Genomic DNA, 14,735 nt, shown 5'->3' with positions numbered 1-14,735 from the left:
TCAGAGAGCCTCCCAGCATTACCCACACCAGGTCTGCAGCCTGTGCCCACAGTGCCCAATGTAGAATTGCCATTTATGACCATCCAAAAATACCTGTCCCAAAGCAGAACAAGGGCTGGGGAGCACAGGCAGCTCTAAACAGCTCCTGGAGAACAGCAGAGCACTTCTCTTTCCTAACCAAACATCTGAGTTCAGAGCAATGGAATTGAGGGGAGGAAATAATGCCAGGTTGGACAGGACTTGGATAGTGGAAGGTGTCCCTGCCCATGGCAGGGGTGGGATTTAAGGACCCTTCCAACCCAAACCATTCTGTGACTCTCTGCAGAATCAGTGGCCAGGGTAGCCAATGCTCTGCACACAGGTACCTGTCCTCTTAAAACAGCAAGGAAAGTTACTCATGGGCTGTAATTGATTTCTGCACATACTCCTCCACAGAACTATGCATACAAATACAATACATTATTTATTTATTTCAAAACTGAGTACAAAATACAGCATACATAACAAAGACAAGAAATATTTACAATTGTAACATTAGTTAAAGGCTTGACCTTGCTTTATTGAGAACAAAAAGCTCATCAGCTACTGTTGAATTGCTGCTGAGGATGTTCAGCTTGTTTCCTGGGCTCAGGCATCCCATATCAGACTGTGAGGAATCACATTAATCTCATCTTTCCCTGGTTATTTTTTCAAATGGATACCTGACACAGTTGTACACAAAGAGAGTATTTTTACATAATCCTGGATATCCAGCCCTTAACAGTCCTTCAAAGAGCTCTGCACTTTCCTCCACAAAGGGTTTGCTTCTGGCACTGTATTGGATCAGTTAAGTATTGCCAGTCCTCAGTCTCACACAAAACTGCAGATGCCAAGCTGAGAGTGTCTCAAGCCAGGAGATCACAGCAAAAACCAAACCCTGCTTTCTGTGAGCAAAGCACATTAAACCTCAGCAACCAAGGGCTGCCTCACCTTGCCACAACTCAGCAGTAGCCCCAGCATTTTGCAGTGTGGTAATGATTGTTTATATTAGGATTGTTTATATTTTCATATATTATGATTTACAGATAGACTGTGTTGAGCAAAATAACTGTAGTCAAATATTGTGGTGTCTGTAGTGTTAATTCTAGTTTTGATTCTAATCTGAGTTTCCCCAGCTGTTTCAATTCAGCTGAAAGAAAGCCTGCAAGCAAATCTGAAATGCATTAATAAAGATAATGATTAATAATATTGCTAGAAGAAAATTTCAGAAGCCATCTAGTCTACCTTCCTACTTTTGTATTTTTGTAAATCTCAAAGCTCTTGATCAAACTGATATGGGAGGGGCATTTTTTATTGGCATAAGGATAATCACCACAATAATTCTTTGCCCATTAACAGGCAAAGCATGTACATAGAAGGATTAATTCACTAAAGCAGTTACTTCCCTTTGAAGTCAGAGAACTTTTTAATAGTGCTTTTCATCCTTGCTTGTTTCTTTGTCTAAGGCACTGCTTGTTTTACAAATCCCACTTGTTAAGTGTCACTTGCCCTGGGTTTTGCTAGGAAATCCTCTGGGAGTCTCAGCCTGTAATGTTCTAAGCTCCACTCAGAGTGAATCATCAGTGAAAGGCAAGCTTTAAAAAGGAGATTCCTCTAAGTCCGCCAAAGCCAGAAAACCAATCCTTCCCTCCCCAAAACACTTGAAACAGATTGCCAATTACAGCAATTAGGATGATTTTTCATATATTAAGCTTCCTGTCTCTTGATTATTAGTTAATTAGCTCTCCAGCACTGAAGAGGTTTCTGCTGTAAATAAAATGTCTAATTTTAGAGTAAACAGAGACAAATAAAAAAAAAGCAAATACTTCCCAACCCCCTACCCATTTTTCTCTCTTAAAAAAGGGAAAAACTGTGCTGGAGAACCACTAACTTCCAGGAGCAAGGAATTCTAGGCTGCAAATTAACAGTGCCTCCCTTTAAAGTTTGTAAAATGCATTGAATGTGGAAAGGCCACTGTGAGGTAGAATCACAGCACTCCCATTACCCAGCTTATATCTGTCCTTTTGCAGAACTACTAGAGCTTTTTAAACCCCATTTCAGAAAGATTTCAACTCAACCTTTTATGAAAGGAGAACTATAAATAGGCTCTTAGATTAAAACCCTTAACAGCTGAGAAGGCTGGAAAGGGAGGTGGATATTATCCACCTTTCAGGAGTACAAATTGGGGCTGCAAGGGCTTAATTACAAAGATATCCTTAAGAACACACTGAGGGCTGCTATAAAAATGACTCCAATTACAGCAGCTCCACAGACATCACTCCACCTGGGAGAGAGGAAACCACCACTTCCCTCTCTTTGCACCCCGTGCTAATGCAGGCAGCACACCCCAACTGCAGCTCCACTCCCCACAGCAGCTCTGCTGCTCCTGCAGAGTCTCTTCTCCCAGGTGGAATAACAGCAATGCCAGGGATTTGGATTCCTTTGTTTTCACTCTGAAATCCCCAAGTGGAGATGAACTGCTGGCGTGACCTAAGGGAGCTAAATCCAGTGCTTGGCAGTGTCTCAGGCAGGAAGAAGTTTGGATTTGAATGTGGAATTCATGATTTCAGATGAATCACTCCCTCTCCTGAAGTGGGGAATTCATGGTTTTCCCTATGATTTCACTGTGATGGTGTATTCTTATTTATGATGTCATCATGCCTTCTGTAATTACAAATAAATTTACAATCGGTGTTCAGGGAAATAATTTTTATACAGTATCAAGAAAGTCTTTATGGTTTCAGTACTCCTGTGCTAAGAATTTTGCAATTGTGCTCAACTGGATATTTGAAGTTCCTTCATATATTGTACCTGAAATCAGAAGAAAACAAGTTAGTAGACTCCAAACTCACAGTGAGTTTATGAAGAGAGACCAAAATATCATTCTAAAGTCCAGTGAGAACCTTTACAATTACAAAATGAAGCTTTACTGTGCAAGTAGTAGCACAGAATTGTAATTATTTATATAATATTATAAACGTTCCTATTTTATTATCTGTAACAATGAAAGCACTTTTCTGGCTGGCAACACTTAATAATGCAAAGACATTTTCCTGAAAAGAAAGTCTTAAATAGCCAACAAAAATGAAGAAGTTCTAAATGCCATTATAATAAAAGCAAAAGGGTAATATTGTTAGAAATATCAAACTGTTGTGTCCAAGGATTATCCTGATAATCAAGAAAGCTTTGAAAACAAAACTCCACATGGATTCAAATCTTAAAGCAAATGAAGTTATTTTCAATTCTTGTTTTTTAACAGAAATTTTCTTAATAAAATGGGACACAGCGTTTGTGTCTGTATTTTGTTGGCATTTAATAAAATATTTTAACTAGCCTTGCAGGTACATACATTTATTTATACCTAAAGTTTTATATCTGAGCCTTTGAATTAGTGTTGATACAGTCTCAAGGAAAAATACCCTGAGGAAAAAAGCCAGCCCTTCTTCCTCAAACTTTAATAGCACCAAAGCTACCAGAGACACTTGGTAAGAAAGTGGCACTCACCTATCTTGCAGTCACGGTAGTACTTTTCTATTGGGTAATTTTTGGTGAATCCAACACCTCCCATCCATTCAATACATTTACTGGTTGTCAGTGTTGCAACCTATGAAGAGAGTTTCAGAGTTACAGGACTCAAGTTCAGACAGTAACAGTAAAACTTATACTTTGTACCTAATTAATAACAAAACAGGGAATAAAGCAGCGACTGCAACAGGAGGGAAGAAGGATGGGTATTTTGGTATTCATCTTCAGCAAGCCATTTTAGGATAAAAGCAACATAAACCAGAGGATATCAGGACTTCACTAATTGTTACAGCAATAGTTTCTATGCTGTTCTGTGCAAAAGACCAGCAGTGGTATGCAAGACAGCAATTGCAAAGAGGGAAAAATCATCCAGTTTTGAGTCATTCACAGATGTGACCAGCAGAGGTGAAATGGTCACAAATTAACTCTTTACAGTGTCACTTCTCATGCCACAATAAGATTTATGAGAAAATTAAATCTTTCTTGAAAAGTGAAAGTGTTAATTCACTTTCTTCTTTTAGTGTTGTTGGTTGGTTTAAAAAATTTTATATAGGGGCATGAGCAGCTTATTTTTTGGTGACTTACTTCAGATTCCGTGCATGAACTGAGAAACACAGAATAGTTTGGGTTGGAGTGGATCTTAAAACTCATCTCATTCCAACTCTCCTGCCATGGGCAGGGACACCTTCCACTAGCCCAGGTTGCCCCAAGTCCCACCCGATGTGGCCTCAAACACCTCCAGGGATTCAGAGATTTTACAGCAATGATGAATTACGAGTTCACACTGTAACAGAAGGAGCTTCAGCAGCAGTGGGATGAAGGCCTGGAGTGAGGGAGCTCAGGTACCTCAGCAGTGAAGTACTTGGCCATGCTGGCCTCCTTGATGGCCGGCCTGCCCGCCTCCGCCAGCCGTGCCGCGTTGTAGGTCAGCAGCCTGGCTGCCTCCAGCTGCGTGGCCACCTGGGCAATCTGGTGCTGCATGCCCTGCAACAGCACCACAGCACTCAGACACGGCCACAGCAACAACCACAGAGTGCACCTGCACTCCGAAATAAAATATGAGATCCAGGTGGGAAGTAATTCCAAGTTCCTTCTGTGTTTATCGACAGAGGTTGGGAAAACTCCTGGGCCACTGAAGTGCTCCTAGGAAGTGCAGTCCTATTTTCCCCTTCCTGTTCTTGGATTTAGGAGCACTGGGGTTCCTTCTGCCTGACTGTCTAGACAGAGGTTACCTATTTAAACCCAGGAATAGAAAGGATAATTTTATCCCTATCTTAGCATCCTCCTCGGGGTTACAAAGGCATGAGGAAGTCAGAGCTGTGTTTTCATTCTGCAGCTGTTCATTGAGACAAAACCAGGTCTGGTTCCCTAATGAGCTTAGCAAAGGAAGACTTGTAAACAAATATTTCTTAAATAAAAGTGGAAAACTAGGAAGGTGACAACGCCTTTCCTTGTCCAAGAGGCACAACACAAAATTTAGAAGCAGCTTAAAGGTACAGAGGCCATGACTGAGGAATGGCTTCAAAGGGAAGGAAAGAGGTGATGGAGCTCACATCTGAACAGTATTACAGAAGAATGGGTTTATTTAAGAACACCCAAATATTATGATCATTGAAAATGAACATTTAGTAGTCTAAAACACAATGAAATCTTTCATCTTATTAGAACATTAACACCGTTCTCTCAGATCTGCAGAAATATATAGGCAGGTCAAAATACCAAAATGATTTGGCAATTATAAATTCCATTTCCCATTCCAAAGACGTAGTTCCAATCATTTCCTAGGTATCTATGAGTGCTTCCTAAAATTTGCATAAATTATGAGTAGTGCTAATGTTCCTTCTCTTTAGCTGAGATGTAGGTTTCTTTTAACAAGAAAATTACCAGAGTAATTACAATTATGTATCTTCCTTATTAAACTATACATCATTTTTGCAACAAAGAGTCTTTTTCGCTGTAAGAAACAGATATTATAATGAAAACTAAATGTCTTTGTACAGCACAGGAAATCTAATAATTCAATCAGTTTTCCTCATCTTTTTATCATTTCTAGTGTCTCCAGAAAAAGCCTTCCCCTACACCTCATGAAAGGGTATAAAAACTGGAGCACATTCAGCATAGTGTGACATTAAAATCAGAAGGGAGGTCCATGTGTATTATTTTCAAAGAATGTCAATAAGTTAACAAGCAAAAGGAATATGTCAATAATATTTTTAAGTTTTATATTATTTGTGTGGCACTTGCTGAATTTTACATGGCAGATAAACATTCATCCAGAATTTTTTTTTTAAAAATTCTTCTCAAATATTGAGGAGGAGCAACAAGATGTGAAGCGGAACATAAATCGTGCAAATCATAATATTAATTTTAGTATGGTCACTATTCTTTCTTGGAGGAAACATTAACAAGTACCTGGAAATCAAACACACTTTTTCCAAACTGGACTCTCTCCTTTGTGTAGGGAATTGTACGGTCAAAACACCCCTGGGCCAGTCCTAACATCTGTAAGGAAAAATAAGAATATGATTTAAAAAAATTGATTCATTGAATGCACCTAAGGGAGATGATAATAATTGGCCATCTTCTGGTCAGGCAGGTTGGTATCCAGGAGAAAAGTTGTTTTCTTTCTACCTAGATATTGCTAAAACTTGTATACAGAATCCTAGGAGCCAGAATTTTACAGTTATCACACAAACTGAGGTGAGTTATAAGAAAGAAAAGTTTGAGGAACAAATCTATTACATGCTCATGTTTTACCGTAGATAAGTATTTATGAAAACACTACCACTCATTTTTTGAACAAAACTTATGGGTCAACTGTAATTGCAAAACTATTGTTTTTTTGGAAAATTCGTAATTGCATAAGAAAATTACTGTAAACTGAAGGTCTATAGATATACATTACCCTATTAAAGGAAAATAATCTGAATGATTAACCAAAACTAATTTCATAAGCAAAATAATTTCTAATTTTCTAGAGGACAGCAGATTGAATTGCCAGAATAAACAATTTATTTCAGAAGTTAGAAACTTAGCTGAGTGGAAAGAGAGATAACATTTCTTGCACTACCTTCCAACTCTGCAGAACAATTGTAGAAGAATTTAGATCAATTTTGTCTTTCCACAAAGGCAGAAGCAGTAAAGTGTCACATCAGACAGCTTAGAAAACTACCTTTAATGATGTATAACAGAAAAAAAAATATGATACATAGGAAAACACTAAAAGAAAATAATGCAGTCTGCTGCTAATCACCCCCATTATCAGATTTGTCATCTCCTTATATAAATTATAAGAACAAAGTACATCAACTTCAGCACCTGTAATAATATTGCAGCTGCCTTGCGATAAAACCATCTGAAACTGTTTTCAAAGCCACAATTACATTTTATAAGATCTTCATTATCTTTTAAAACTATTACTACTGCAAAACTAAACTCAATACCACAGGGCTTTAGAGCTGCTGTTCTTGTCAAGTCCATTTCTCTTAATTTGAAGGTGCCAAGAAGGCAGTAATTAAGATATAACAACTACCTGACCTTAACTTTTAATTAAGGTGTAACTTGGAGTAATTAAGACTAAAATCCAGACCATGTATTTTACTGCCAGAGTCTTTATATTATTTATATCTCTGGGAGCAATAGGGCCCACAGCCCTTTTTTAAATGCCATATCAGACAAAGTTTAATCAGAGGTAATCTTTAGAAATTATGGAAAAACCAGCCCAATTATTAGCATAGTGTATTGCCATGTGGAAAATCTCAATTTCATGAAGAGGATTTCTTCTGGTCTGTCTGCAAACCAGGGCAAAAGATAGAGGAGATTGGTAGTACAGAAATATTGAACAACAAAGTATAAACAAAGAAAAGATTACTTTCAAAAGTAAAGTAAAAATATAAAAACTTATCACAAGTAATTTTCTTCTGGGGCTGAACCTGATTTCCACTGAGATCAGCAGCAGTCTGAAATCCAAACTGACTTCACAGTAAAATATAACATTTTGAAGTAACTCCAAGGTCAGTAAATACTTTCCCCTAAGATGCAATTTTCAAACACAATAATGAACTGGAACACTTCTGCTAAAGAAAATTACATTTATTTTTAAAATAAGTTGACTTTTAAAAATAAGTTGTTGGGAAAACATCAGTTTGCACTAGGTTACATTTGCCAGCCCTTTGCAATCCCAGCTGTAAGTATTAATATTATACATTTCAGTGTGCTAAATTTTCCAAAGTTAGCTTTCTTTGTAAAATAAATTTGCACAGTGGAAGACAAGAATGTGGAAAAATTCAGTAGCAATAAATTAACGACCAAAGACACGCTAATTCTCATGTAATGTTTTTGAAGTCCATTGCTTATGTCACCACAGGAGAATTTTCCCACTGGCAGTTGTTCCTACCTTTGCTGTAGCTTTGCTACGGGAACAGTGACATCTAGTGGCACTCGAGCTTTTAATAAAGTATTCTCTAAACAGCTTTAACTACTCCACACATTTCAGTCCAAACTCCAGTTATATCCTGGCTGTGCTCAGTAACAAACCAAATCACCCACCTGTGCAGCAATCCCTATCCTGCCAGTATTGAGCATTCCAATGGCATACTTATAGCCTTGGCCAATTTGTCCCAGGATGTTGCTCTCAGGAACCTAAAAAATAAAACCACCCAATTATTCCTCTTCTATTCTGCTTTGCAACTACTAAAAGGGTTCACAAATTTTATCAATTTTTCCTCATAAGTGAAGGCATAAAACATAAACCACAGTTTGATTCCTAGGATATTATTAGAGCATTCCCAGATTCACATGGCTATAAAGTGATGCCAGAGAAAAAACTACACCAAAATTTAAGAAATCCAACTCCTCTTTAGATTTCTGTGGGAGGAAGATGCTAAAATATGCCCAACAATCAGTGTGTCTAAGGGGAAAAAAACAGGGAATTTAGTCAATATTCTTTCCTTTGTGTAGCCAGGTTCCAGCTGTACACAAATTATGCTTCGACAGCTGAACTTACAATACCTTCACGTTGTCAAAGGTGACTGGGCAGGTGGAGCATGCTCTGATTCCCAGCTTGTCCTCCTTTTTCCCCACGTGAAGCCCCTCTGTGTTGCGATCCACAACAAAGCATGTAATTCCTCTGTAGCCCTGGGGGAAATTAAAAACAATCAAAAACTGGTTTTCATACCATTTTCAAAATCCACTACCTACATCCAGACTGGGCACAAACCTGATTCTTGCATATTCAGCTATGTAATTTTTTACTGGACGTATTTTACTATAAAATACTTTTTCGTTTTCCATTTTGCTTTTTAACAACAGGAACTTGTCAGATAGTCACAAAGGTTGGAAAAACATACTGTTACTCAAAACTCCTGTTTTGAAAAACTCCTGTTTTTCAAAAAACTGAAAAACTGAAAAACTCCTGTTACTCAAAACACCACCAGTGCTGTGCTCTTCATCTAAGCAACCATGATCCTGACATTTTTAGTTTCCCTGGTTGCAGGAATTTATTAAATTGCTCACCAAGTTCTCAAGTTTTGTTGGGAAATATTTTTAAAGATTTGCAGTCAGCTAGGAAAAGGTGCACAGAATATTAACCTCTAACATCAAATTATTAGTATAAAATCCACAGTTTCACATAGCAGCAGCTGTCACTGAAATGCAAGAATTCTGTAGCAACTTACTGAGGATGGGTTTGTGTTTGCCATGACAAAGAAAACTCCTGCATCTTCTGCTAAGCTAATCCACATCTTTGAGCCATTGATAATGTAGTAGTCTCCTTTCTTTTCAGCTCGAGTCTTCAAGGAAAAAGCATCACTGCCAGACCCAGCCTCCGAAAGACAGAAACTCCCTAACTATCAAGAGAAGGGAAAAAGCTAATTTAACTTTCACAGATATAAATAAATCCTACAAGGAAAATACTTATAAGCCAGCACAAGTCTCTTAAAGTCAGATATTTTAACCTACTGCATTAAAGTAACTGAGTTTCAGCTATGAAGATTAAGAATAGAAACACTGTGTAATTACACATCTCTCAAAGTCAACTGCTTTACAGTTCTTTTCCACAGTAAATTAAATTTTAATGAAACTAATAAGTGCCTTTCCACTTTTACCTCTCAGCTACTGATGACAGGATGTATCTATATCACCACAGATCTCAGCTCTAACCACTGTTTCAAAGTTCACACATATTTTCCAGAGCTGCAGACACACATTAGCCACTGAAAAAAAAAATCCCCACTCACATTACTAAACAATAATATAATTTCAACAGTTAAGTCAAGTAAGACTTTGACTCACTGTATCTTTGGACACCCTGGGCAGGTAAGTTCTCTTTTGTTCTTCTGTTCCATATGTGGTAAACAACTTATTTGTTAGAGTGTTTTGGAGTTCACACACAAGAGCCACAGCTGGATCAACTTTGGCCAATTCTTCCACTGCCAATATGATTGAAAAAAATGAAGCTCCAGTTCCTCCATATTCTTCCCCAAGCTCAATACTCATCAGCTGAAATGGAAAGGTGCAAATGTATAAGTTTGTTGGCCCCGGTAGTTGGAAAGGCTAAAATTGAATCCAGGAATGAACACCAGGATTTTGGCAAGGTAAGTCTTCGTGGCTGCCCAGTAAGGCACAGAGGACTCCTGGTTTTCTTCTCCATCAACACTTGGAGTCATGGCCTTTCCAGCATCCAATTATGCTTCTCCAATTTAAAAAAAATGACCGAGGGAAGACAAGGAACTAAAAGATAAGGTGAAGTATGTGGCATGGGGGAGAGGGAAAAAAAATTACAGTAAAAGATGGAGAGTGATAATGCTGTAAAGAAAGTTGTCATGTGATTGACAACTACAAAATTTTTAATGATTCATTAATTCATTTGAATTATATCCCTCAATCTTTTCACCTAAAAATCTGAACAAGGCACAGTTAGAGATTCATAAAGTGCTGTTACTTTCCAAATAAAAGATTAGGTAAAAGTGTGCAGACCCCTTGTTCAAACAATCCCTGCACGATGGACTCTTCCATTTTCGCATTCTCGTCCATTTTTTGCACGAAAGGTGCAACTCGTTCCTGGGCAAATTTGGTCACTGCAATGAAAAGAAGAAAAAAACATGTAAATATTCCATAAAGAAATGAATAAAACAGTCTCCTTGGAATAAATGTAACAGCAATGTGGTGCTTCTGACAGGTTGTGCATGTCAGAAGAAAAAGTAAGGAGCCCAAGCAACATAAGGTGTAAAGCAGAACTCCCCCAAAGCATCTCAACATTTGACTAGAAATAAACAATGAAAACAAAATTTTAAGCTAAAATATCCCTTCTAGTTAAAACATTTCTGAATTTTTAACTGCAGAGATAATAGCTACCCATGTCTTTCAGCATGGCCTCCTCTTCGGTGAACGTTTGAAGTGGAGCATAGACAAGTCCATCACTGGCTACGTTTGGCTTGAGTTCTGATTTGGAGGATCTAAAAACACAGGGAGAAACTCTCCAAGGAGCCAAGTGTGCTGGCATGTGTCTTCTCAGCTGCTGGCAACAAAAACAGAACATGAAAACAGTTAGATTTGTATGCAGACAGCAATATATAACTTTACCCAGTGCTTTTATTCAGTACATGATTAGAAAACATAACTTACATCTAATATTCAGCCTGAAAGCTTTTGAGAAAATATAACCTCCCCTGTCTGTGTCCTAAAAGAAAATATCCTTTAATTGCTTTTCTTTTAACATGAAACAGTTTTCTTTCTGGAAGTTTACTAACACAAGGTTATTCTGCAACGTATGCACAAGCATTTTTTAGTCAATTTTAGTGTTTACAGCAAATAAACCCTGCTGATAGTATTTATTTCAATAGATGATTTTGCAAGTCTACTGCAATATTCAGAGTAGTGAGTGTGTATTTCAATAGAATACTTTCATTAACAAAAATAATAATATAAAACACACACACAGTGAGTTTCACAGGCCTGTCAAGTTTAATCACTGAGTTTAACTTTCTCCCTGCTTTTCCAGGGACCAGCAACTCTTGTTTCTAAAGCAGTCTGACAGCCCCTCATGTGGATTACTGGCATTTTGCTGTGAAAGGGCCTAATTTTTAACTGCACTGTGGATTTCTGTATTCAGATTGAATTCTTATTCACATTTAATGATTTTCAGAATGAGCACACATTTTGTAGACAAAACCCTGGCATTTGAATGCTTCTGTACAGTTGATTTCCACACAGTGAAAATCCCACAGTTAGTATGTTGATAGTATAACTAATAATTAATGTGTCTTATTTGGTTGATTTATTTTAAAAGCATGGGAAGAAATTAAAACTAAGTGATTTATGCTTATGCTCCCCATTTGTCCACAAAATATTACAATGATTTCAAGAAGCTTCGATTATTCAACCCAAGGAGTAGAAGCTGAGCATTTTACTGTGGGGAATAGCACTAATATGTGGCAAAAGTCACAAAAATGAACAGAACAGGGGCTTTTGGGAGGAAGTGATTGTCAGGACACAGATAATGTGACAACTTTGTCCCTCAGAGACCTAAAAACTGTGTTCAAAGACTTAATTACCTCACAGCAGGCTTTATAAAGGCAAGTTTGGTAGGAAGGCCAATACGCTTTCCAGACACAGAATAATTCCTTAGGATTTTAAAGTTGGCATAAAGCAGGACAGAACAATGGCTCTGTTCTGCTCCCACAGCTCCTCAAACCCAGCCCGCTCTGGGGCTGATCTCTGCTACAGATTTTGGGCACTTCTGCCACGTCAAAGTGTGGAGACATAAATGTCTCACCACAACACTGCTGACAGAAAGGCCCAGGAGAGACACAGCTGGGCCATAAATACATGAAAACACATGTCTGCCAACAGAGATTTTTGGCAGCACTCATTCTGAACCCCAGGGTGAGGAACAGACTGGCTGTGCCCTGAGCAGGCGCCTGCTTAGCTCACAGAACACAGGGCAGTTCCACAATGCACATCGTGGTAGCAGCATTCCTCCAAAAGCAGCAGAAACTCTGGGGTCAGGAAGTAAAAATTCCTTTGATCCTTCTAATAATTCCCCCTCTTTCATGTTGGCTTTCAACACTTGTCATCTCCCTGGCTGAAGAACTGATGGAAAACACATCCATGAACTCTTCTGGAGACAAGAAGCAAAAGTCTGCTGTGGTAAGGAAATTCTGATGTTGCCACAAACAGCTGTGCATAAAATAAAACCTAATAACAACAAACATACATGGTAATAGAGAAAATTAAAAAAATATTGCTGTGAAAATTCAGTTTATTCACATTCAACATACCCTGGTGACATAAAACAACCACTGGTGAGCAGGTCTAAATTATGAATACATTTGGATGGTCAGCCATAGCTGCAACACTTTCAAAGGATGATGGAGTTATTGGAGTCACTGTGGGTCTTCACAAAAAAAAAGAAAACATTGTTTTAATAGAGATTAAACCCCAGGCAACCATGTTCTGGGAGCAGTAGTCCAAGAATGAATTATTTGCAGCTATGCTGGGTGTGTGCAAACATCCACCTGTGCAAGTCTGTCCTTGGCAGGGGCTGAGAAGGAAAAACCTGAGCATACATATGCAGATTTCTACTTATCACTGTGCTGCTTCCTGAGCACTGACAGGGCTGCAAACCACACACACTTCCTGCTCCTTCCACCACTTCATTCCCAGGTACAAAGAAAAAAGTGTTTTCCTCCATAGTGGCACAAATAGGGTGAATCACCGGGAATATAAAGCATAAAATCATGGAGTAGTTTGGGCTGGAAGGGCATTAAAGCTCATCCAGTTCCACCCTCTGCCATGGGCAGGGACCTTCCACTACCCCAGAGTGCTCCAAGCCCTGTCCAAGAATTTACCAACCATGCTGTGGGCAGTACTTGTTTGAGACACTTTGCTCCATTGCAGGAGCAAAGGAATATTCCTTAAAAGGTCACCTTGAAAAGTTTTAAAACCAATGGGATGCATCCAAGGGATAGGATTAATGCTGGCAACTCCCACACAAAGAGCAGCAACTCACAGCTGTCCCAGAGGAATAATAGCCCAGTGTGGGAATTATGTTTTAGTTCAACATTTGGATTTAGAAACTAAATAAATAATCAATTCACTACATTAATGTGTACTTTTTTTTTTTCTTAGAGGCCATGTAGTAGCACTAATTTCTGGCAGTTATTTAAAGAGTGTGTGCATTACTTAGCTGCTGCTTCCCTGCCTTTTTTTCTGCTCTTCTTCTGTAGGTAGTGATCTGTGCTGCTACAGAATTCAGACTGCTTGCCCTACTAAACACAGGTTTTTGATAATTGGTTGCTGATAACATTGATTTTTTTGTTTATCTCAATTCTTACCTCCACCTCAGCTCTTTAAAGATCAGTTCTCCTGGTTTCCTTGTTTGTTTTAGAATCTTAAACAAGACTTTAATGCTGAACCTGGCAGCAGCATAGATATAAACAGAAAAAAAAAACCCAAAGCAATGTTTTCCTCAGCTCGCTTTGCTTGCCTTGGTGACTTCCACTCCTGCGTCCATCCCAGCTGGTGTCCACACAGCTCCTATTTCCCAGCAGAGAAGGGAAATCGCCTTTATTTCTAGGGTTGGTTTCCTTTATTTTAGTTTATTTCCAGAGCCACACAGGAGCTGCAGAAGGTCTCACAAGGTGCACAACCAAGGCGTGCATGGCAAAACCACGAGCGCCTCTGCACGTCTCGATCTCACCTCCAGCGCCTCAAGCAACACCAAGACTATTCCGAATTTCAGGGGCTCACGCAGCGCAGCCGCTGGCCCTGCAGAGACACCCCAAACCCCCAGCTGGGCACCCGGAGCGGTGTGGGGAGGCTCCGGAGCTCGGGCAGCCTCGGGGAGCGCCCTCCGCTGCTCTCTGCCCCCAGCACCACCGCACAGCAGCTTTCCTCAGCGCCGAACCCACCGCGGCCGCCCCACACGGACTCGCCGGGCAGAACTGCTCGCCAGCACCCCACGCCTGGCACAGCTGCCCCGGGGGCCGGAGCCCTGCGGCTCTCCCGTGTCGAGGCTCTCCCGCGTCCCCGCTCCCCCGTCCCGCCCTGAGGCGTCACCTTGGCGCAGCCCCTCAGCCGAGCTCCCGCCGCCGCCGCCATTTTGGAGCCCGCCCTCGTGACGTCAGAGCCACCGCCCGCGTGACGTCAGAGACAACACCCCCGTGACGTCAGAGACAACGCCCCCACACCCC

At 39.7% G+C, this 14,735-nt stretch overlaps 1 protein-coding gene across 3 annotated transcripts; it reads right to left on the bottom strand.

Annotated features, from left to right (window-relative positions):
* Window positions 1-450: 450 nt before the first annotated feature.
* On the bottom strand, window positions 451-14,715 carry ACADSB (acyl-CoA dehydrogenase short/branched chain). 3 transcript variants are annotated; one of them, XM_021526374.2, is made up of 12 exons: window positions 14,602-14,658; window positions 12,822-12,937; window positions 10,897-11,056; window positions 10,519-10,619; window positions 9,835-10,041; window positions 9,219-9,389; window positions 8,554-8,679; window positions 8,092-8,184; window positions 5,956-6,045; window positions 4,390-4,527; window positions 3,523-3,622; window positions 451-2,829 (listed from the first exon to the last, which is right to left on the bottom strand). In XM_021526374.2, exons 3-12 carry the CDS (start codon window positions 11,042-11,044, stop codon window positions 2,759-2,761), a joined length of 1,245 nt encoding a protein of 414 aa, XP_021382049.2. In that variant the 5' UTR covers window positions 11,045-11,056; window positions 12,822-12,937; window positions 14,602-14,658; the 3' UTR covers window positions 451-2,758. The 3 variants fall into 3 exon arrangements, with proteins under 3 accessions (XP_021382049.2, XP_021382048.2, XP_021382047.2); XM_021526373.2 differs by lacking the exon at window positions 12,822-12,937 and having other exon boundaries at window positions 14,602-14,715; XM_021526372.2 differs by lacking the exon at window positions 12,822-12,937 and having other exon boundaries at window positions 10,897-11,059; window positions 14,602-14,701.
* Window positions 14,716-14,735: the final 20 nt, after the last annotated feature.

This window comes from Lonchura striata, chromosome 7 (genome assembly GCF_046129695.1).
Source record: "Lonchura striata isolate bLonStr1 chromosome 7, bLonStr1.mat, whole genome shotgun sequence".
Lineage (NCBI taxonomy): Eukaryota > Metazoa > Chordata > Aves > Passeriformes > Estrildidae > Lonchura > Lonchura striata.
Note: the sequence above shows the minus strand (reverse complement) of the source record. Positions and strands in the feature narration are given on the sequence as shown.

Bases quoted from the DNA above. Each gene is read 5' to 3' on its own strand.
- ACADSB (XM_021526372.2), bottom strand. From the start codon at position 14,643: ATGGCGGCGGCGGCGGGAGCTCGGCTGAGGGGCTGCGCCAAG. The intron at 11,060-14,601 runs GTGACGCCTCAG...TTTTGTTGCCAG, and splicing joins GGCTGAGGGGCTGCGCCAAG to CAGCTGAGAAGACACATGCC. The intron at 8,185-8,553 runs GTATTGTAAGTT...TTTATTTTTTAG, and splicing joins TCACCTTTGACAACGTGAAG to GTTCCTGAGAGCAACATCCT.